The sequence below is a fragment of the Falco peregrinus genome, chromosome 8 (assembly GCF_023634155.1).
Source record: "Falco peregrinus isolate bFalPer1 chromosome 8, bFalPer1.pri, whole genome shotgun sequence".
In the NCBI taxonomy this organism is placed as follows: Eukaryota; Metazoa; Chordata; class Aves; order Falconiformes; family Falconidae; genus Falco; species Falco peregrinus.
In genome coordinates, this window is record NC_073728.1 from 60113848 (window position 1) to 60137919 (window position 24072).

Sequence of the window (24072 nt, forward strand, 5' to 3'; positions counted from 1 at the left end):
TTTTAAATCATAACAAGTCTTTTATGAGGCTTTGCTAGAGGGCAACATGGAGAATATTACAGCTCCTCCAGGTGGAGATTTGCCTGTTGCTTACCCTGGCACAGTTCTGTTACCTTTACTCCATGATTTACTCTTGGCAGGAGGAGAGCTAGGAGCCCTGGCTGGGCTTTGCCGTGCCCGTGCTGCGGCTGTCCTGGATCTCAGCTGTAAAAATGCAGGTGTCACGCTGGTCCCTGCCCCGTCACAGCCACACCAGGCCGCACGCCACGGGCACCCACAGTTTGCTGTGCGGGGGCAGGAGCCCTGTGAGCTCGCACTCAGCCCTGCAGGCTCCACAGCGTGCCAAGAGCAGCTCTGGCTGAGATGCAGCCTGGGGACACTGGGCTGGCACTCACAGGACCAAAATGTGAAATAATAATTTCTGGGTTTCCCTTCATATCTGTTCTTCTGTGTTCCCACCTACCCGATTGTGATGACGATGCTTACCGTGCTTCGCCTGGTGCTGTGAGACTGAAACATGAAAAAAAACCCACATGTGTGTGTTATGACCATCCAGCACGTAACATATATAAAGCAATTCAGTTGATGTGAATGCTACGCGGGGTGTCCATAGGAAGAGAAGCATTGTGGCGAAGTCCAGGCATGGCGTGGTGAGCGCATGCCCGAGTCATCCCTTGCTGCGGCGCGGAGGCTTCTCCATCCAGAGAAGCTGCCTCGCATCGGCGCTTGCTCCTGCAGAGCCGCCTGCCGTGCCTGCGTTGGGTACCACGCTCTCTGTAGCCAGCCAAGAGAAGCAACTGAGAAAACGGCAAAGCAATAGTAGCCTAATTATTACAACTACTACTAGGAATACATCTTTTGGCACAGAGGAGAGCATGGGGACCAGGCTGTTTGTTCAACAGCAGCTAAGATGGGAAACACCACTGGAAAGTTGCAATTATAAAAATGCTCACAAGCAGTTTCTAAACCACCCTCGAGCAGATTAAATCAGAAGGCAGCTTCTGCTTAGTGCCAAAGTGAGTGTAAATATGCTTGAGGATCAAAAGGTGAACGTATTTGAGCTTCTCATTCTCACATCTCTTACCTCAAATATTTTTTTCTCCTGTTGAAACTCATTAGTGCTATGGAGCTGAACTGCTTCTCATCTTTGTGTTTTGAACTAACCACACAGCAAGAACAAAAGTGAAGGTGGCTCCAGCATTTATTAGAGCTGATGGAGAGAGTTGGATCAGGGAGGTGCCACCCCACTCTGCCTCCTTCACACCTTTCCCTCCCTTCTCAGGTTAGTGCTGGGATTTAAGTGATGCTTGTCCACATTGCCTTGATGACATTTTAATTTCTCTCCGTGTGAATACTTATGACACTAATGCCTAGCAAGTCTTGTGCCAACTGCATGTATCACTGCTTTTGACAGCAGAAACAAATAAAATCCTTACATCAAGTTGCTGTTGCCATTACTGCAGAACCACGGGTGGTCATTTTCAGTGCAGGGCTGGCCCACAGCATGTGGGCTGGTGACTTACCACCCAAACACCTCCTCACCCCACCAGGGCACCAACAGAGCCAGCTCCCAGACTTTCCCCACACATCCAGTGCCTTGTAGAGCTTTTCTGCCCTGTCAGGGTCAGGCTCTCCATGCCCAGGGCCCAGGCAGTTGCTTCCCTTAAGGCCAGCCAAGCTGCGCATCAGCAGGTCCCCCAGGACAAGCGCTGCAGCTAAAATATTCAGCCTCATGGCGGGGGCACAAAAGGGCCTTTGCACTTCACCCCTTTGGCAGCTGGTGCCCAGCACCGAGTCCTTCTCAGCCGCACAGTCCTGTGAGCCTCTAAATCCCTGAAACCCATCAACTTTTCCAGCAGAGCTCCCTGGATGTCTAAACTCAGTGAGGAGGGGCAGGAGCACCGATGTGCCGTGTCGGAGGAGAGCGCAGCTGCGGGGCTCATGGCTTGGCCATTCCTGCTGCTCCTGGCTCTGCGGATCTTGCCATACCCAGAGCAAAGCAGTGCAGGAGCAGGAGAGAGCTGCAGCTCGGGACACCCTGGGAAAAGCCCCCGACCCCTCTTAAGCAGGAGAGGGGGCAGCGCTGTGGGCCAGGGCACTGGGCAGGCTGGGCTCAGTGCTGGGGGCATCTGTAAACACAGTGGGGCTCCAGGTTTGCTCAGCAGCGGGTGCTACATGCCCGTGGAGCACTGGGTGTGCGGGGTCAGGTGCAGCAAGGCTCAGAGGAATGAAGCTTTGGAGCAAAGGGGCTTTTTCCAGAGTGCACTTTTACTTTAGCAAAAACTGAAGTGCTACTCAAGCAACCGGGTTTTGTCAGAGGAGCCAAAGCTGCTGGGAGGCAGCAAAGATGGGGACAGATGGAGGCACAGGCAAATTAGGGTCACAGGAGTGACGGGGCAGCAAGGCGAGAGGAGGGAAATATGGGCTGGCGGAGCCTGGGAGCGGGGAAGCTCCCAGCAGGATGGTGGGGGCTGGGGCTGGGAGCGCAGGGATAGGGGCTTCCAGCTGTGCAGTGACAGAGGTGAGAAAGAAAACCTGGCTGACACAGGACAGAGAGAGCAAGGGGTGCTTCCATTAGCTTCAGCCATCCTTCAGGTTCAGATAAATCCTGTTTGGAAAAGCACAGCCCTTACCTTCACCATCGCCTCTGCTGGAAATGAGCACGTTGGCCCCCATGCAAGCTCCGGGCAATTAAATACCGCAACAGTTCCTGGAATAAGCCACTTTTGCAGCTGTAAAACATCACCCACCTTCCACACGCACCTGGGGCTGGCTCGGCGAGGGGCTGGGCTGTGGGGCGGCCCTTTCACCCCACTGCTGCCAGCATCGGCTGCTGCAACAGCCCCTCAGCTCCCTGCCCCTGAGCGCTCTGCCAGAGGTGACCGAGAGCTGCCGAGGGAGCCTCAGGCCTACAGAGGAAAATAAATGGGATTCTGTTAGATGGGGTGACATGGCATGTAGTCATACAGCATTTTTCTCCCTGTCCCCCTCTTTGGTGACCGCACACGTGGTACACCTGGGGCCACTGGGAGATGCTCTCCCTCTTTTCCTCCATACATAAGAGCAGCTGAGGAATCACCACTCAGGATAAACCTGCAGAAGTCACAGCCTGTTCAGAAGTGCTTCCAAACAAGAAAGAAAACCTTATCTAGGAATTTAGGTCACGGAGTGAGATAAAAGCCATGCCGCTTCCCTGGCCAATCTCATGGCAGGCTCTGCATTTGAAGTCACTGGCAGAAAAATCTCATTTATTGAGATCATCAGAACTGCCAAAGGGATTTGGATTAATTTGAATGGGGAATTGGTATCCAAATCCCACCGGCAGCTTTCAGTCTCAGCCTTCGCAACCGGTTCACAAGCAATCTATGGGCTAACGTGCAATTTCGCTTTCATGATCATGCAGCCTCTTCCTACCGCAAACAGTAAATGCATTTGGACACAGAAAATCACAACCAGAATTTACAAACTGGTGACTACGAGGTAGGAACAAAACTATCCCACTCTTTCCTCAAATACTTCTCTTTGAAATGGCAAAGGTACAGATCAGCTCAACCCAAAGGTGAGGATGCAAGGGCTCGGTGAGCCTCGCTGGTGGGGTCTGGTGGTTAGACCTGTACTCCTGCAGCAGCCGCAGCACACGGGGACCTTCCTCTGCCACCAGAGCTTTTCTGTGCCCACATGGACAGCCAGGATGACAGATGTTGATCGCAAACTAAAATACGAGCCAGCCCAACATGATTACAGACAGCGAGAGGTCACGAACAGGTCTTTCTCAGCAGGGATGATGAAAAGCAGAGACCAGCTGCAGCAGATTTAAGGGCTGCACACAAACAGGTGGATGCAGGAGGTGTGTGAGTCAGGTCAGCAAAACCAGTTTCTAAAAAAGGTCTTTAACTCTGAAGTTAGAATAAACGCAGCTATTTTTGTTTTAAGAAAAAAAGCGCCAGATCTTAAAGCTCCAATTTAAGGCATCATTTAAGCAGATCAGACGAGCCGAGGCAGAACACAAGGTCGCTCTGCTTAAAGCAGGGGTTTGTGGATTGTGCATCCATCAGGCTTTCCCCATGCCCTGAAGTGCCTGCAATTGGGCCTGATTGCTCACCGAGGGCATATTTTAATTAACTTTGAGCCTTTCTAAGTGGAGAGCAATGATAAATGGTGCACAATGAAGTTAAACTGCATTTAGTGACCAAGCAGGAATCCCTTCGCTTTGAGTGAGAACCTCATATGTCCCATCAGCAACATGATTAATGGCAAAGTGGTTTGCATTTGCAGCTGTAACCATGGGCAGAAGAGAGATCCTAAATGATGCCTGAAAGCTTTTCTGCTTGTGCTGGAAGAGTCAGATCATTCAAGCACAGCTCTCTGCCTTGCTCGCCAGGGCCCACATGTGTTTTTGTGGCTGGCGCCACTTATGTGGGCCACAGTTGAGAGCAGCGATGGCCCCTGAAGCCCCCACATCTTTCAGCTTTCCCATGCTCTGGGATTCTCAAGTATAATTTAATTTGCCTGGCACAAGCTAGAGCTGATGCAAAATACATGTTGTGTAAATACAGATACAATGTTCCTGGCAGTCGCAGCCTTCCTGGAACTAATGCTCCTGGAGGCAACATTTCTGGGGACTGTTGTGAGGAGCTGTAGAACTGGGCGTTTTTGGAATACCGTGTAGTTGCTACATAACGTTTGACCAAATGCCATTTTAAATCAAAGGGAGCCTGTAAGTCCTTTGGAATGGGCTTGTAATGGGAACAATTTTCTGCTTTGTTTAAAGCACAGATTTCTAATAGCAGCTGATGAGAGAAATCAAATTATTAGTTTGTTTATTTGTGTGTATTAGCATTTTGTCAACCATTTCTTGTCTTTGCTTTTAAATTAATCAGGCTGGAAGCCCATCAGCCAGCTTCGAGCTTAGCAAAACCTGTGCATTAACCACATTTTATCAGCCTGCACTTCACACCACTTGCCGTGGCTTTTCCCCTCTGCGATTAGCAAGTCTCTGTTCTGCAAAGCGAGGTGGCCACACAAGGTGAAAGCAGAACCAGCCAGCAGGGAGACTGCCACATCTCATCTGATGCTGGAATATGACATCCATGAGTCAGCTGAGTTTAGCTGAATGTTTTGTTATTTTTTTCCCTTGGTCACAAGTACGTAGGAGAGAAAATGGTTTCTGGTTTATACCAGAGGTGCTGGGCTGCAAGTTCTGTATCTTCCCAACGCACTCGATGGAGCATTGGGTAGAGCTAACCTGGCTTGTGGCTCAGCTTCGGAAAAAGAGACATGCCACATCCTGAGCGTCCAGGCTCCAAAGCAGTTACACAAGAAATACCAACTTTGTTTGAGATGCTTGTCATGTTCTCCCTCGGCTCATGCTACAGAAGCATCAAACTGCGCAGAAAAAACTGTAACATTTGCTCCCAGATGCCCTTCGTGCGTCAGCAATGGCAGCTGCCCACCAGGTCCTGTCCTGCTGGGTGCTGTGGGTGCACGGGGAGCGGCTGTCCCCGACGTGCTGAGCCTACGAGCCTTCGAAACTGCCACCGTGAGATGGGCTGGGTGCTTCAGGTTAAGGCTGATTTGCACGAAGAGCAAAGGAACCTGTGCATGGTCCCTGCTCACAGCAGAGCCAGTGCTGTCAGCAAAAATATTCCTGGTCTTTAGGGGAAGCAGATATAAGCACAGGCTTGGGCATGCCCAGTTTTGAATCCAGAAACATCCAGGTCCCGCTCAGGACGCCAGTTTAAGGACAGATGGATGTCGGAGCAGCTGGCACTGTTTGCAGCGAGCTGCAATTTGGTAGCACGGAGGTTGCAACATGCGTTTCTGCTCCTGCTTGGGAAAGGCAAGTAAGGATGAGCTGGAGAACTGGCCCCGGCGTTCCTGGGAACACTTGCAGCACCGCTCCTGCTGCCAGGTGACAGCATGGCTGGGGCACCCTGACCTTGGAGCTGCTCGGTAGATGGGGGCAAGCTGCTGGGGGGGGCGGGGAGGGCAAGGCACGCCAGCCCTGGGGGCTGGCAGCACAGCTGCCTCTGCTCAAACCTCTGTATGAACTAGGGCAGGAGGAGGAAAAATGATAATTAGGCGATTCAGAGAGAAAGTGCCAGGCCTTCTTGCTGCACAGGGTCAGCTCCTGGAATTAATTGCAGCAGGATGTCAACAAGATAAAATTTAGCAGGATTCAAGAGAGGATTAGACAGTCCTGTGATCAGAAACATTTGTGCAATGCTAACTGGGTCAAAGAAATACAAGAGAAATTGTGTTGTGCTTCCCTCAAGGGCTGAGCTGGTACCAGCTGGATTTAAAACAAATTCCTCACCACCTCCCCTTCCCAATCTTTTTATAGCAACAAGCAAATAGCAGGATCTATTGCAAAGTGTCTTGTCTTAGAATAATAAAGCATCGCCTGTTCTGGAAGTCCTCGAGAGCCACGGTGACAACTGGTCCATGCTGCGGCATCTGGTGGAACCCTCCTCTTGTAATTTTAAGGGTAGGAAATGGAAGTTTTACATTCTCCGCTGCCTTTAAGCTTCAGATCCAATAATTTCTCAAGAAGAGAACGAACAATAATCTGCTGCACAATAAACTGGCTGCAGATGAGCTGGTTCAGTCTCCACCCTGAAACCCTTTTCTCAGCGTAATTAACCAAATAAATTATTTGACTGTATGATAGCATCAACCAGAAAAATGTGCAGGGGTAACAGCTGAATCCAAAAGCCAACACTAGTGGTATCATAGGGGAGTATCACAGGGGGCTAATGGGAGTCATGGTTTTCACCACCAAAGGGAAGAAATCGGGTCTTGCTGCAAGTAAGCAAAGCACAACCCGCAGTGAAACACAGGCTTCACTCTGCGGGCACGCAGGTACGCACTAGCTGCTCCATGGAGGTAGATACCATGGAGGTAGTACTGGAAGCTGGGGTGCCCAGTATAATTGTTTCCAAATTTTTCATTTTTATTAGAAAGATGCTGACAGGAATCTATAGGGTTTGCACATTTTCCTGACACTGTAAAAATTCTCCTGGCACAACTGGCCAGAAGGCATGACACATTGCGTGTGACAGCAAGGGTAGTGCAACCTGCTCCAAGCTCATCAGTTCATTACATTTTACGGTCTTCAACAAAAGGATTCTGAGAGAAATGTCTTGCTAAGGCTAATGCTGACAACAGAAAATTACCTGGTAATCTCAATCAGCAGCAGAAATCTTTGGATTTTGTGCCCAAAGACAAAACCTTCTTCCTGCGGTCCATTGCAAACAATATGGGGTGGAAAGGAAAACACGTCAGCATTTAAATATCATCCCATTAGGGTTGACAGAAATTTGGGATGCCCGATGCCTTCGAAATTTTGGTATTTGAAAATAAGGATGAAAACAACTGCTGCCAAAATTGCCCAGGAAACAAACCCTCCCCACCAAATTCTGTTGCATCCAATGCCGTTTGGTCAATTCTATCAATTCCACTCCACAATGAAGTTCAAACTGTTTTGCAAAATTGTATTGTGTTCTGTTTTCCTGCTCTTCCAGGAATAGCAACACTTAATACCATCTGTCACAACTTTGTCAGACTCTGAGACACGGCAGGGCTGCAAGGACCCAGATATCAGAAGGGTCTAATTAGTATTTATTAGAATTCTTTCCCTTCTCGTTAACCGTATCAAGGGCTGCATTTACACAGCAGTTTGTCACACATCTTTTTTTTTTTTTTTTTTTTTTTTTTTTCCTAGAGAAATGTTTCTTGCTTGGAGCATAATAAAACAGTTGGCTATAAGACATTACTGCTCCTGGTACAAGCTCCCAAACTAGTCCAGCTCCGTTGTACATCAACAGACAACACCAACTTACTTATCTTCACAGACCAGGGCCTTTGCAGACTTACTTAAGGAGCCACTGTTTACAAAACCTTGTACGAAGTGTTCCACACCAGCAGTATTTTTAAAACCACTACAAAAACAAAGGACTGCACCATACACATTTCTTTTACTGCTGGCAGAGGAGGGACACGGGCCGGGCCGAAGGCACACGGCTCACCCTGCTGCGGAGAGATGCTCTGCGCAGGACACGGACACGGCTCCGCGCTCTTCTCACACCACCTGATCTCCCCGACTGCAGAGCACCTGCAGCCTTGCTCAGCTCCCTCCGCACGCTGCAGCTCGCGGGAGGTGATGAGGTGATGCTCACCTGCAGGGCACGAGGCAGCAGCACCAGCGAGGACCCGAGCTGGGGGCGCAGGCGCAATGGGTGCTGCAGTCCACACGCCCAGCACCTTCAGCAGGTTGCTGGCTTTTTGAGTTACTTTTGTTTTCTGTAGAATGGGAATAATTCTTAGACTATTTGCAAGATCAGCCAAACCCATAACAAAAAATCATTATATACAAACAGATGTTTCACAGGCAGTAAAGAATCTCCGCGGTAAGAGGCACGCGTGCTGCAGCGCTGGGCAGGTGCTTTCTCTTTATCCAATAGCTCCTACAGGACACGAGTAACACAAAGACAAATGTAACGAAAAGGCTGGATGTCCACTGAAGGTGATGTAACTAGGTGAAACTGCAGCTTTCACCCCATCAGATGTGAAAGCTTAATTAAATTGTACAGCCGTACCAAAGACTCAGGGCTGGACCCAGCCAAAAATGTGAACCCAGTTCAGCGGAATGCGAATGCCTGTGCTTGGTGCTGCAGGTCAGATGCTCACCCTGCCCGCCTGCGGGGCTTTGGTGGGTTAGGACAGCTCTCAGGAAAGACAACCTGTTCTACATGCACATGTGGTAGCTCCATTTTTCATTTTTCGTACACCCGACTGCCTGTGTTCCCAGTGAAAGCCCAATGGAATTAATGGAAAATTTTCTGTCGGCTGTCTTGTGCCAAGACCCAAATTCCTACCTTTTGTTCATCTCCCTCCTCCCTCACTGGTCCCTGGATGAAGGATTCCACCCGAGGGAGAAAATGTTGCACAGAGTAATCCCTGCCCTTCCTGTAATGCATTGCCTAAACTCACAGCAGAAGTATTTCTGGTTTAATACAAGCAAGCGAGCAGGAACAGCCCACACGGATACGGGGGTACAGCTGCCCAGGGAGCAGCTAAAGCAGTATGAACCCTCAGCTGTTTCACACACTGTCTTAAAACATTGCAAAGGGAATAAAAATACATACATTCATGAAGTGAGAAACTGAAAATCAAACTGCAGTTTTGAAGGATAAGCCTGTTTGACTTGCTCTTCTCTCACTGGGCAATGCACGTAGACTCTGTACTGGATGTAGCTGCTGTTATTCACTGGAAAACTCACGACCACGCTGAGACAAAGGGAGCTCCATCTTCAGAGGGTTAACCAAGACAGATCTCTGCTTCCTTTGCCCAGTAACCTGTAATTCATTGTTCTGAGATTTCAGCAGCAGCTTTTCCACAGCCGGCAGCACATGTTCCCCATGCCTTGCGGGAGCACACGAGTGTGACAAGCGCCTCGGTTCGCAGCACCCCAGCACCACGCAACCACGCTGACTGGTGTGCTCCCGCGTGTCGCTGGAGCCTGGCTCACATCCCCCCGAGCCCGGGAAGCTGCAGAGAACAAATCAACGAGAACAGCAAAGGTGCAGCCTCATCAAGCGACTGGCAGGTTAGAAGCAGCAGCCCTGCCACGGGTGATGCCACAGGCCAGACACCGTGCCAGGTGGGATGCTCCCCTTCGCCCCGCGCTGCTCACGGCAGCAACTCGCGTGCAATTCCTAACGCTCCTCTCCCCCACTGCTTTATCTGGGAGAGGTGGGCGAGGAGGAGATGGTTAAAAGAAATCCTTGTGCATCTCTAGGCTTTCCCCCACCTCATCCCTGTCTTGGTGGTGTCATGCTACCAGGGTCAGCGAAACCAGCCCATAGCTTGGTTCAGGTCTTCAGATACCAAAGGTCTTAGCCCTCTTGGCCAAAAAGTGGACTGTTAACCCGTATACTATTTTTTGAAAAGGAAGAAGGAAAATAAAATCAATAAATCCAGGCCCTGAATAGCTATCAATACCATTAGCCACCGTGGTGAAACTAGTGCACACGACTGGCACCCAAAGGGAGCAGCCTGTGCCTTGAACTACAAAAAACTAGAAAAAAACCCTAGAAAAAACTAGAAAAACTAACTCACTAGGGGAAAAAAAATAATTCTATGAAGCTTAAATCTTTGCGGTCATTAAGACCCAGCAGGAACATATATATGTTTTCATTTTCTGTAATGTATATCTTTTTTACAACAAACATCTAGCATTTTTAAAGGACATTAATACCGTCCACTAACACACTGGGAAGATTTGACCAGAATGTACCTTCCTACCTTTTAAAAATTGATAATCTGTGGGAATACAAGGCTTATTTTGGAATAAGAAAATATTAAAATACGCCAAAGGTCCCTATAGCTTAATTAGCCTTACTACTTTCCATGCAAACAGAGTAAGTGAACATTTATGAGAGTGAACAATTAGTGCCTCTGGGTTAGGAGGGGAAGATGAAAAGCAAGAAAATAACCAGAACACTCACCTTAAATGAAGTACAGCTTCTCCCAAAAAGTCACCCGATGCGTTTTGCATATTCTTGTCCTTTCCACTTACCTTTTTCTCAGTTCCTTGTCCTTCCCACTCCCTTTTCAGGCTCAATTGCAGACATTTCAAGGCTCCTCTGCTGTATCCATGTCAGTAGAAAAGAAATGCCACGCGGTCACCTGCACTGATTTGGGAAACTCCCACCCCTTAAGGCACAAACCCAACTTTGTACTATCACTGCAGAGCCAGTGGACACAGGGTACGAAGGATCAGTAACTATGAGTCTGGCCAGTGTGATTTTGTATTCAGTTATATTAGAACAGCTGTAGTTATTTTACTGCAAATTAAAGCGAAACAAATTTTCACGTACCTGGCTTAGGACCACAGGATACAAGCTCAACTCAGTCCTTTGAGTAAGAGATGCTGGTTTTCATATACGCTTTCTGGACAGGGCACCAGGCTCTCCATTAATTTTGGCACATTAATTAATGTTTGCCGACAGCTAGATCTCCCAATACTTACGTGCCAGGTTAGCAGGTATTATTTAAGAGCTCATAAACTCCAGTTTGGAACCATGTAACTGACAGCTGTACTCATCTTAAAAAATAGCATTAAGCAGATAAAATGCAGCAAGCGAAGGCCCTAGAATGATATTACCACTGAGGAGCAGGTAAGTCCTTTTCATTCCCATCGTGACAGTTGGATTTATAAGGCAAATATTTAATTGGCATGGACATTACCAAACCAATAGCTGCCACTGGAGAAGGTTCGTTCCAGGGCCTGAATTCCCACAAATATTAAGAATAATCCTACAAGCCACGCTTTCTGGATTGTGCGCGCACGGTGCGCACCAAGGCTGTGTTGCACGCACCATCTAGCGGCAGGACTGCACATGTGATGGTGGCAATGCCAATCTCACCCATGAGACGGAACAAAAAAGCCCTTGCAGAAGTCTAGCACGGGCTCATCGCTCTGCTGGGGACTTGCAGCTGCTTCAGGACAACAACTATTAAAACTACAAACAAGCTGAACACCCCGGGGCACGTGGTATTCGTGGAAACACTGAACTAGATCATCTGTTTCAAAGCAAAGCAGTGCCAACATACTGAACTTGAGCTCTGAAGAGATGCAGGGGTGCCAGTGAGATGTCTGGTGTGCTTCACTGCTTCACACAGCACATGTGCTCAGATGTTTTGCTTGTTGCTAATGCTGGGATAAAACATAAGAGTCTGCACTGTTCTGCATACACTCTGATACAGAAGAAAAACACACACACACACACATACCAAAAATAATGCAGTATTAAAATAAACTAAGGAGAAGAGTTAGTTGAATCTCATTCCTGGGGGAAAATAAAATAAAATAAAATAGATGCATGGAATCTTCACTTTGTTCCTCTCCCACGGTAATTTAATGGAATCTTTGAATCCCTTCCCACTGCCAGACCCCAAGCCTACTTTAGGTCTTCTGGTGGGGGGAGGGAAGAGCAAGGAAGGAGCAGGGTCTACACGACCCAGACAAAACCTGTGGACCCTTCACTGCACAGCTGACCTTACTGACTCACTTGGGAAGGTCAGAAGATGGCCAGAGATTAAGACATGGGGCTGAGATCTGAATAGGTTTGGATGTGGGTTTTCCACAAACTCAGGCGGCGTTACTGACCAGGTCTTCACTTGGCCATCCAAACCCAGCTGATCCAAGCAGCTTTCTGGTCTGCAGAGCTAGAAAGTAACAGAAAGTACACAAAAATCTTTCTGGGATTATCAAGTTCCTTACATGCGTCCATTTTACCCTTACCACACTTCAGTCACTCCGGCTGTATGCGCAACTCTTCAGGAAAAGCTTTAGGAATTAAGTTAAAATATGAATTAGACTTCAAGAAGGTTTGAAACAGATATTGGATTTATTGGTCAGCTATGAGTAGGAAAATACATTGGTAAAGAAAAAGAAGACCCTGTATATAAATATAATACTAACTAGTTAAAATTTGACCAAGAAGAAAGTTCCACTGAAGAGAACAGTAAAAGCCCTTGTTTACCATCAGACCATATTCAGTTTCCCATTTATCTTATTGAAGAGCTGCCTATAGACAAATGCAACATTCTTTGAGCTTAGTGCAGATAATGTGCTGGTTTTTGTTACATGAATGGTAAACAAGAGTTAGTCCAGTGCATTACACATTATACAGAAGTACTGTGAATAAAGACTAAGATACTCTATTTTAGACACTACTTAAACATACCAAGACACTTAAGTGTTACAAATTTATGCAACCAAAAGAAAAGAATAGCAATTAACATACTAAAAAATACTGTGTCCGGCTGGATGAAAAAGGCTTGCTACTTAAGCGGTTAACTGATTTTCTTTTCAGTTTTACAGTGTAATTAGTTCTTTTTCCCGCAAATGGTGTTGTAATTATTTTGTCTTTCATACAGGTTTCGTATGGTTGAAAAAGCAAACCGTCAGCTATTTTCTAAGTCTGCTCTTAAAAAAATAAACTTGAGAGATTTGCTAAAGTTACATCAAATATACATACATACAATGTTCTTAAAGTCAGTTTTGACAAACGCTAGCCAAATTTACCTTTTTTATTTTTAAAGCTGCTAAAAGAACAAAATAATTACAACATGCACTGACTTATAGGCTCTTTTCACACACCCCTCCCCCTGCTACTTGAGCTAAGTTAAAAGCAGTAACTTGTGGCATTAGTCTTGTAGTCTAATCAACTCTTTTAGTTAAAGGTGTGTTTCATCTTACACTTTTGACACCCAGAATTCTCGGTAAATTAAACTAGACAAGATGTGGCTGACTGTACTTTAAGTGGAAAAAAGCCTGGTCTAACCTAAATAAATCCTTTCAACCCCAAAGATGTTCTGTGATTTTTGCTATGTGTGCTTTTACAACAAGAACACTGAAGGTACATTATGGCAACACCCCAAATCACCTCGAATAAAAATATTGCAAATAACCATTTAATGTTAAAAACTATGAAGCAAACATTTTGATTTTGTGAAGACATGGTTTATTGCCTTATTCTATGTTATAGCTGGAAACTGAGACTTCTGAGTTAGATTTGTTTGTCATGGGAATATATTTTCTTTGAGATTGTTTGACCAAGTTTATTTCAGCTCTGTTTCGGTGCCATCTGGCCTTTCCCTATATTCAAAGTATTTCTCCTTCCTTCAGCCCCACGTCATGGCTGCAGTCCAGTTAAAACCCAGTGAAGTCAAAGGAGTGTCTTCAATGTATTCAGTGGGTTTTCGATAGGGACCTGATGGACTAGTATAAAAGCTGGAGGAAATGGTTACTTAAATGGACCCTTAGACTGTAAGGTGACTAAGCAGGAACAGTTGTGTCTCCAAAAGCACAAGGGGCCATATTTCAACATGCTGTCATAAATTCAAATATTTTTTAAGACTAAGCAATACAGGAGAACACATACTGGATAAAGCTCAAACCTTTAGAATCTAACAAGTGCACTCAAGCTCCAGCATCTATTAAAGTAAATTATCCCCCTCTAAGAAATACAAAATGAGTAAGTGCTTCCCTTCCCCTTCTGTAAAGCTTTCTGGACTCATTACACAATCCAGATAATCAGAAAAGAAAAATAGTTTGCTTAGTTTGACAAGCTAAATTGGCTTATCATAACTGGAAATTGTCATGATGTACGTTACCAAGACATCATTAAGGAAACATGAGTAAAACACCTTTTATTCACACTTTACAAAAAAACCCAAAAAAACAAACAGAAAAAAAATAACACTACGCATTAAGTCTACTACAGCAATACTACCAGCATTTCAATGTACTGATTATAAACTGGACATGTTTGGTGTTTTCACAACTAAAACCAAAACAAAATAACCCCAAGAGATTAGGTCCCAGACAAGGATTCAAGATCAAAATTTCTCCTATTGAAATTTTAAAATGTACATTTTACATAACCGAACTGTTTGTAATTTTTTACTTCCAGCTTAAAACAGAACGGTTTGAGCACACTTATGTGCTGACTACTTTTCAATAAAATTTTGAATCGTTATTACCAATTCACTCTTTATATATAAAAATTCACAATATTTAGAAAGTTTTCTCTTAATGCTCAGTGTCCTTTTGCTTCCCTGCCCGCAGCTGAAACAAAAGCTGTTTAAGACCAAGCTCTCTATCTTTTTTTTTTTTTTTTTTTTACATTGATTATTCAAGTTGTATTAGTTTAAGGAGATGATAAAATCTCCCTTTTAGGATACAAATAGACAAGTTAAATTTGTAAGCTGTTATGTACTTGGCTTCATGACACAAATGGCACTGAGGGTACACTATAACTTCAGTCTTGCTTGACACTTTAAGATAAGACTTGGTCACTTTAAAAAAAAATGATCTGAAGAATTGTCTTTGGGACCTGTATTGAAAAATGCATTTATTTTACACTGCTTCATCAATAGAAAATGTAAGGTTGTTTTTCTTTTTTCTTCAAGGAATTATACTTTCTGAAACAGAGGAACACACTTAAATGAAAGAGAATTCACATGATAGTAATTCTTAGTGGGAAAAACGGCACTGTGCAATGACACTGAAAGAAGCAGTGCATGGGTATTAGAAGCTAGAAACTGTGTACCCATAACCTGAACATGTTCAAAAAGTGTGATATTCAATGCTTCACAAAGGAAAAAAAGATGCCACAGCTTATACAAAAGTATCTTCATAAAATTTTCACAAGTGTTAACATTATTTAAAAAAATAAAAGAGGATGCACAGGATCTCTCTGCATGCACAGGCAGTGCTAGTTGAGAACAAATTTAAGCAGGCACAGTGGAGATAGGACAAGTATTTAAAACAGAAATGAAGAAGCTGTACACAAGTATCCCTAAATTTTACTTCAAAAGTTAGAGACGAGAAAAATATCTGAGTGTATACACATCAGCAATAACCTTCAATCCATACAGGTCTACTTATATTCACTGCTTAGCTTATCTGTTCTGTGAGAACTCTATGCTTTTTTCTTTTTAAATCAGAAATAGAATTTATTTAGTTGTCTCCGTAAGGTATCAAGATTTTATAGGTTTGGATTTTCAAAGCAACATTCTCAATTGAACATAAAAAGTAGTATAAAAGGGCTAACGAAACCCTAACAGTGCAAATCATTAGCAGAGAAAACCTGTGACAACCTCTTTTACAAGCTGGCCTTTATAACACATGAAAACAGATAAAAATTTAGCCTTAGTTTACAATACAATCATTTTCCAAATCTGATTTTTCTTTTTTTAAAGTACAAAATCTCATAAATCAGTTTTTCTGTTGTTCATATACAATCAATAAAGGCTAAATTCAAATTCTATATTTTACAAACAAGTCTGAAAAAGGAGGGAGTGAAGTACGGAAGAATGTTCTGTGGATGTTCCTACTGGCCTCAAAAAAGTAGTGCTACAGATAACTGTGCAAAGAGAGTATACTGTATAACAATTCCCTATTTCAAGGCATAAAATGTCACGTTGGATAAAACAAACAGGAAGGTTAATTGTAACGTATTAAGGGTGCAAACGCACCAATCGCTGTTGAACAGTATACAAAGTATATAGGGCTCAGAATTGTGTCTGTTGATAGCACCTGGCTTTTACTATGTCTTTAGCAAATAATTAGATTTAAGATTAAGATTATTAAGAAAAAAAATCCCTGTTGGCCATACCTCACTCCTCTATATTCAGATTTTACAATTGTACAAGTTAGATTGAGGTTGCCCTCTAAAATGTACTTGACTACCTCCTGCCAGGGAGATGGATTCCGTTTACAGGAGGCAGGAAAGGCAGCAAAAGCTCCAGTTGTGCAAAAAGTGAGAAGTGGTCAGAAGGGATAAGTGGATGTGGACAACCACTTATATTGTTCTCTATTAACCAATGATGATCCAAAGGTCCAAGAATGCCAAGTATGTTTAGCTGAGGTTTAGAGTAGAAGATGTAGTCAATAATACCCTAAAGCAAGAGAAGAAATAAAATCAATTATTAACATATAATTCTTGGCCCAAGTTATTCTTCCAAACAAGGGGTGAGCTCAGTATTATGAGTAAGTGAAATGCTACCATTCCTTCTCTATAGCACATCAACTTAGGAGACTTCTACTTCCTGCGTCCCGTGGGTTCCTCAGTATAAACTAGGAAAACAAAAGAAAAGTCCACCCCGTATCACTTCTGCTGTGCTTTTGTGGGTTGTAATTTCCAGTCTCCTACATAGCTTCAAATCACGTTTATCGGATTTTGAAGAGGAAAGGAGCCATCTTTTTTTCCACTGGGCAACAGAGCACTGAGAGCTTTCCAGGAGCAACACGGATTATTTCCTTGCAGTTGATACCTTAAGTGCCCCCACTGTACTATTTAATTTAGCTTGGAGTATTAAAATACAAAATCTTCATATTTACAGGGAAGGTTAACAGCACCCCAATTCTTGCAAATCTATTCCAGGTTACTAACAAGAAGGAAAATTTGGTTTCTAAGAGTCTGAAATCTTGGGCTCTCTAGTTCGCGATGTTTTAAACATAAACTTGATGAATTTACTGTGAACTACCCAAGCAGATTAACTTCTTTGTTAAACGATTTTGTAGAGCAAATCACATTAGTTAAACTTCAGAATGGAAAGCTTTTCTGAAATATCAGCCAAGTCCTTACCTTGAAGTCAAATGTGTAATTTGTATAAGGCATTAGACCATTCTCATAGGCACTCTTCAACTTGAAACCATGTGTAATTCTTCCATTTGTTGTTCCATTCTTTCCATTACAGCTGAAGTTAGTAAGACTTTCATTGTATCTCAGTTCCTTAAAATCTTTGTGGTTTGTTTCCACTCCACCAGTGCTCAGGTACTCAACAACACCTATTAGGAGAGACACATGCCCACGTGAAGGTATTAACAAACATTCAGCAAATGAATGTGTAGGTACTTTGACTCATACAAGCAACATATGACAAGACAGTCAGCTGTAGTTCTTTTAAAATATGGCAAGACAATATATACGTGGAAAACCAAGAAGGTTAACAAGGAACGGACTTGGGGGAAGATGAAGAAAAGTGGAAGTAAAGTTCTGTAGAGGCTAGGCAGTCAGCTTCCTCCTCTCCTCCTCTCTATGCTCAAGTCCTGGCCTTCAACATTTGGCTAAAATGTTGCAAAAAAGCCAGCTTTTGAAACAGTACTTCAAATAAAGTTAAAGAGGCTGCAAAGCAAGTTGACAAGATTTGTGTCTTGGAAAACTGTGATCATACCTCTTTAATTTCAGAATAGCTGTGCTAAGGTTCTGGAAGGAAAACAAACAGTCAGACACATGAACTGGCTATTGCAATAGCCACTAGCAATACTTGCCTTCCTGGGATCAGAATGAATCAGATTTCTAGTACTGCTGAAAAGTAACTGCTCCTATTAACCCTAACTGATGTTAGGATTTGCCATGCAGAGACAAGAAGGAAGGGAGGGGGACCAGAAATGGAGATTATTATACTGGAACAACTAGCAGTAAGAAGGAAGTACAGCTCTTGAGTTCAGCACTTCAGCTGGGTGCCTGAGAAAGCCAAGGCAGCGATCACTGAATCTGTTCTTACCTCACACTTTCTAAAAAGTTGCCGCCAAGTAAAAAAGAAAAAAAAACAAACCCCACAACCTTGCATGTTAGTGAAGAGCTCTGAAGAATCCTTTCTGTTAGGAGATGTATTGAATTTCAGAAGTCTTAAAATATTTGGGATACAGAAAATTATTGTATGGTGGCAACTTTACAGAGAAGAACCCACCTTCTCACACTTGAAATTAAGAAAACCCAATTATCAGCAACATATTCATGTTTCCAGTTATTTTGGGAAGATATTTCTTCCTTTCCATTCCTGTATTGTAAGATAACAATGAAAATGCTGCTGGAAGACCAGACATAGCTATACTACTGCACAGACAGTAAGGTCACTCACAAAAGAAACAATTTATCTTTTCTCTCTTCCTTCTATTTTCTCAGTACCTTTAGAGCTTATGTATCAAACAATGTATACTCTAAGTTGAAAACAAAAAAACCCAAACAGTGAGACCTTAACAAAAACAAACAGTGAGACCTTAACATTTACATTGTTGCAAACTTGAAACAGTCTACAAAAAAGAAAACAAAAAACAAAAACCAAAAAAATCTTACCAGAGTCCGGTAGAGAATTGAGATCTGCACACAGTACAAGTGGAATGGTTCCAAGTTCTCCCGAAACACCAGGTTTGAGACTACGAGAAGCTTTGTCAATAATGTTCTTTACCTCGGACAGGAACATCATAGTCTGAACCAGCTTCACATCAGAATAATCTGGGTCCCAATGCATATGCGCATTAGCTACGAGAACCAGCTGCTTTTCCATCCCAAGATGTGGCTTTCCAGCTAGAATTTAAAATCAATTATTTACCTTACATGGTCAACATACTGCTGAATTTTAAACAAGATGTTTGAGGTGAGGAAAGAATAAAACAAAATACCAGTATAACTTGAAGAGGGTTAATACCATTTAAGAGGGTCACACAACTCCCCTAACATCCACTGAATGTTTTAGTTGATGTAAAACATTGGAAATAATTATGTTTCACATTCAAGACCATTAAGAGATGATCTTGTTACAGGTAATGCTTATGTACCTAAGAATACTGTGAATTAACAATAAATAACAGAATCTTAAGTAAAGGCAAATAGTGTCCTTCTAAAAAATTACAAGTTTTCCTCAGGTTGTGATAGTAAAACAGGCACTGCTCATACCTTATCAGGCAATAAGCAATGAATTTTAAGTTATCCACATTACAAGTTACCTCTCTTGCTAGAAGTGCTTCTTAAAAGGCTTGCTTGTTAGAATCTGAATTAATAAAATATCATTTGGATAAATACAATACAGGTTGAGTAGGTACCCACTGCGATACTTACAAAACCAATTTACATTTCCTAAATTAAGAATGACAGGGCAGAACAAACAGGTTGTATAAGAATGACAGTGAAGAAAATAACAAGCTAAAATGATGCAGATACATGATCCAGAAACACAAGACTAACACCAACTGATTCTTTAATAACTGTATACAACTTCAAGCAAAAACCACTCAAACTCATGTCTTTGTATGTCTTAAGCATAGAGTGGGAAAAAATAATCATTTAAGAATATGACTTCTCCTCAAGTCATCTTTGGAAATAAATTTGTCTGAGCATACAAAGCACAGTTATATTCATCTGTAGAATCTAGTTTCTCTGGTTTACTGTAACAAAAGTACATTTTTTCATTTACAAAATACAATCTATTAAAAAAATAAAACTAAATAGGACTTACATGACATTTCTATCAATTCCTTTCGCAGTTCTAATAATACAGCAACTCCAATGTTATCTTTTGTCATAACTCTGTTCAGCATAGCTTCTGAACCTTCTGAGTTTGCCATAGCTAGTTGATTGAACTCAACAGTATGTTTTTGAACCAAAGTAAATCTGAAAGAGAAACATCATGTATATTTTTTTCAGCAACCAGACACAAAAGGAAATGTTACAGGTAACTCTTTTAATTAAAGCTCAAACACATTTATGATGCCAACATCTCAGTCAATCACATAATTTCATAAAATCCTAAACTGAAATCAAAGGATATAGTTTTCCTAGTGATTTTTATGTATTTTATACTACCTTAGTTTCAATTAAAAGATTTTTCTTTCCAGACAGAAAAAGAGAGAGAGAAAAAGTAGTGCTTGTTTCCAATTCTGTATCAGTTTCTAGTTCAAAGATGCAGGTTTAATAGAGAGGGACTAAATTTTTCTAAGCCAGAAGGTATCAAACCTGGCATCTACATTTACTTGTGGAAACAAAGGAATGGAAGCAGCAAGACAAAGCAAAGTTATTACCCTCATATACAAACAGTTGTACAATATGACACAACCAGTAAGTGCTGCAGCTCTTAAATAACGGCTTTTTTTTGGAAGTGAGCAGTGATATTAAATGCCTTTGTCTTCTGCTTTATGAGAAGACTAATGTATCTAAAAGTCAACGTCATCTGAGGTCTTACTCCAGCAATTTTGGGCATTATCACTCCTTTCCTCAAAAAAAAAGCAAAAAATAACAGTATTTATTTTCATTTTTTATGATTAACACCTAATGGTTGGGGGGGACACATTCAACAACTGAAGTACAATTTAGTGAACTCCTAACCTGCAATGCTCTAACAGAATGAAATCCCAACTTAAACACAAGTTCAAGGTAAGATTTTCTATCGCTAGTTGTGCACAGAACGATTTCTCTCCTACAGACCACTCTAACAACAGGATTGCTCTGTAACAAACAATGAATGGCTACAAAAAGGGCGACTAATGTGAAACTGGGCAAGACACAATAGAAAGCTTTGCAAAACACATCACTTACTTTTCTGTTTTGAAAAATATTGCACAACCATCAACATGTTTTCTTTCCTGTTCTGACATTGTCCTAGCTCTAGATTTTGGACTGAAGAAGCCATTGTAGCCACGTTCTTTCAATTCTACCAGGAAAAAACTGTAGTACTGTTCCGTTTCAACCTCCTATAAAGTTATGAGACAGCACAGCATGAATGTACTATTAGCAAAATACAGAAGACTGATACTACTTAGTCTCTTCAGAAGTGTAAATCATTTTCAAATTAGATTTAAGGAAAAAAAATGTAAGAATTAAGTACATCAGAGAATGCAAATTTGAGAGCAATATCCCTATCTTAAGAAAATATAAATGAATTTCTGTAATCCCCAGAGTTATGATTATCTCAAGCCTTTTATTCAAGAACGTGTCAATTATAGCCCCACATACAAATGCAGGCACAAAAACACCCCCACATACATTTCTTTGATCAGCAGCTGCTGGTTCACATTCCAACTACCGTGGCTGAAAAGCATTCTTTTGATGTCAAGCAACAAATAACGTTCTAAACACCACTTTTTTCTTCTGTTTTTGGAAGGTTTTGAAAACAGATCATTTACTGCAAATACATTTAATGTGGAGAAACCAGCACGTGGGAATAGAAAAGGAAAAGAAATAATGGTGTATCTTTTACCTGAAGACTTATGATGTCAGCATTGCAGCTCAGGATTTCCTGCATAATAGCTTTTTTTCTGTATTCCCAGTTCAATGCCCAAGATGGACAATAGCCATACAGCTGCCGTGTAGCATATTTATCACAGAGTACGTTGTAACACATGACAGAGAACAAGGCTGCAGAACAATAATTTTACTTACATACTGATAAATTTAACAACAACAAAAAAATTATATATACAATTACGTTCTTGGCTTTTGCTTCTGCAAATTTACCAATTCATGCTTCATTTGCTTCAATCAAAACACAGCATGTGTACCTATACTAACAAAAAAAATTGTCAGTCCTTCTAGGAAGATAAATCACAGGTTTTAACTTATGGCAGCTGTCTTCTAGTATTTAGTTGGAAAACAAAAACCAGCCCCCCCTTCATATTATTAATGCAGTAAACAGCAGACGTACGTACTTTATGCTAATTGGCACTCTACTGTGAAAAGCCTAAAACAAAGTAAGTGTATTTGAACATTTACATTTAATAGCTATACAAAAGTTTGCAACCTCTTCAAATAGATTAATTAAAAATCTATCTTACGTATTACCACCACCAACCTGCAACAGATCCATAGGCAAGGTATGGATCCCTTCGCACAATGAAAAAGCATAGGTAAAATAAAACCGCAAATGTTTCCACCTCAAGAAGTTTACAATTCAGGTGTAAAGACAAGAAACATCTACTCTTCATTAATTTGGAATAGGAGTGATAATGAGAGAGTTTGGGGCAACTCGACAGGTAATCCAGCAGCACAGATTTTGAGTTTTGTTTTCTTGAGGGTTTTTTTTTGTTTGTTTTTATAAAGCACTAAGGAATTTGCAGTAGGACAATGAGATGCTTAAAAGCTTATTGGGAGCTCCTCTCAAACACGGAGTACAACTCAGAAAAAAGAGTAAGACAGTTATTTGAAGATTTAGCAAACTGAGGCAACAATCTTGGGCTGACTGGGGGTCAAAGCCCAGCATTTTGAAATAAATGGGTGACAGCCAAAGACAAGCTGCATTAACATCGTTATCTTCAAAGCAACCGCCTTAATAAAATTAATAGGGGAACGTACATCAGTACTGAAAGAGAGGACGCTGCAGTAACTGAGAAATACACTAAAATTTTTGGTGCACAGGTAAACAGAAAAGGCTGCATTTTAGACGATTCATGCAGGAAAAAACCGTAAAAAAATTTAAAATAACCTGAATCCAAACAGCAAGAAAAGTGCTGAATCAAAGACGAGATACTGGTTACTTAAAAGAAAAAATTTCTACATTTTTGGGAAATCAGCTCACGTTCTTTATTTTTTTTTTAATTCTTCAACAAATGTTCAATTAAACCTGTTATAATTCAACTATATAACTAATTGTGGACAACATTTTCAATTCCTGGGAGAAGGACATTAATTAAAAAGAAATTACTTTATAGTAAAAGATGGGTAAATCTGGAACAGATGTTCCAACCGAGATAGAACTACTTCAGCTGGCCAGTCAGCACTGCACAGATGATTGGTTATTTAAGCATTAGGGTTTTTTCAGTAGATAGTAAAGATCAACACCTTTTATTAGTGGGGAGGCAGGGGGTGGGGAATCTTTAAATCCTTAGTGTGTTCAGTACCTGTTGGTCTTGTACGGTCTGGTTCTTGCAACATAATCCAAGATCTTGGAGGTGGCTGTTCCGTTGAAACTACGGGAACATTTTAAAGTAGAGATACAAGTGATAATCACATTTATTTTACACAGCAGAAATAAATGTTTTAAGAATGGTCACTTACTTCTTTTTGCAGTACCTGCCAAATTATCAAGCAAATAGTTCAGTAGCCTTCGTGTCCCATCTGGTTCCTGATAAAGGTTCAGAATATCCTGTGTAAGTGGATTTCCTGCAAAGAGATTTAAGGAAACGCTGAATAAAACAGACAGAACCGTTATGAATTTATATATCAGTGTTCAGCTGACATCTCTGAGAAAAGATACTGCATCTACTATGAACTATTTAAGAGGTTTCAGGTCTTACAGCCCAAACACTAGATGTGTGAACAGCTCTAGTGAAGGTAACCACATTCTCTCCTGCATCTGTCTTGTGACTGACCACCCCAAGGGCGGTCACTGGATGTAACAGTAGTGACGAACTGGCATGGTACAACACTCCAGCAGAGCTGAGGAGGCCAAGCACAGGAGCCACCTCTGCTTGCTCTGCTCAACGCAAGTGCAACATCCACCATCAGTTTATTTGCCAGTCATATCTGAGTAGAGAGTCCACCATCTGCCCAGCGCATAAGCCGATTGTAACAGTTTTCACATACAGCGCAGATGGAGGTTATCCAGTTTAAAGGGGGAGAAAACCCAGACTTTTGAGACTTAACAGTGTTTGCAGGTATTGTATCACTCAGTGCTCCTGATTTTGTGATACAAGTTCCCCTGAGGTCAGCAATTTTATCACTGTAATCCATACAGTTCAGAGGGAAAAAAACCAACCCAAAACCAAACCCGGGGAAAGATTTA

General features: G+C 42.3%; 1 protein-coding gene across 4 annotated transcripts in view; it reads right to left on the bottom strand.

Annotated features, from left to right (window-relative positions):
* Positions 1-12390: 12390 nt before the first annotated feature.
* The window catches only part of CNOT6 (CCR4-NOT transcription complex subunit 6), a 35427-nt gene continuing 23745 nt past the window's right edge, over positions 12391-24072 (bottom strand). For 3 of the 4 annotated variants that reach the window (XM_055811997.1, XM_055811999.1, XM_055811998.1), the window contains 8 exons: positions 23346-23450; positions 23189-23257; positions 21553-21710; positions 20892-21046; positions 19816-19970; positions 18657-18887; positions 17163-17365; positions 12391-16473 (listed from right to left, as the gene is read on the bottom strand). In XM_055811997.1, the coding sequence (XP_055667972.1) occupies positions 16261-16473; positions 17163-17365; positions 18657-18887; positions 19816-19970; positions 20892-21046; positions 21553-21710; positions 23189-23257; positions 23346-23450 (1289 nt within the window). In that variant the 3' untranslated portion in view covers positions 12391-16260. The remainder of the gene's footprint in view (positions 16474-17162; positions 17366-18656; positions 18888-19815; positions 19971-20891; positions 21047-21552; positions 21711-23188; positions 23258-23345; positions 23451-24072) is intronic. The other variant, XM_055812000.1, reaches the window with a different exon arrangement.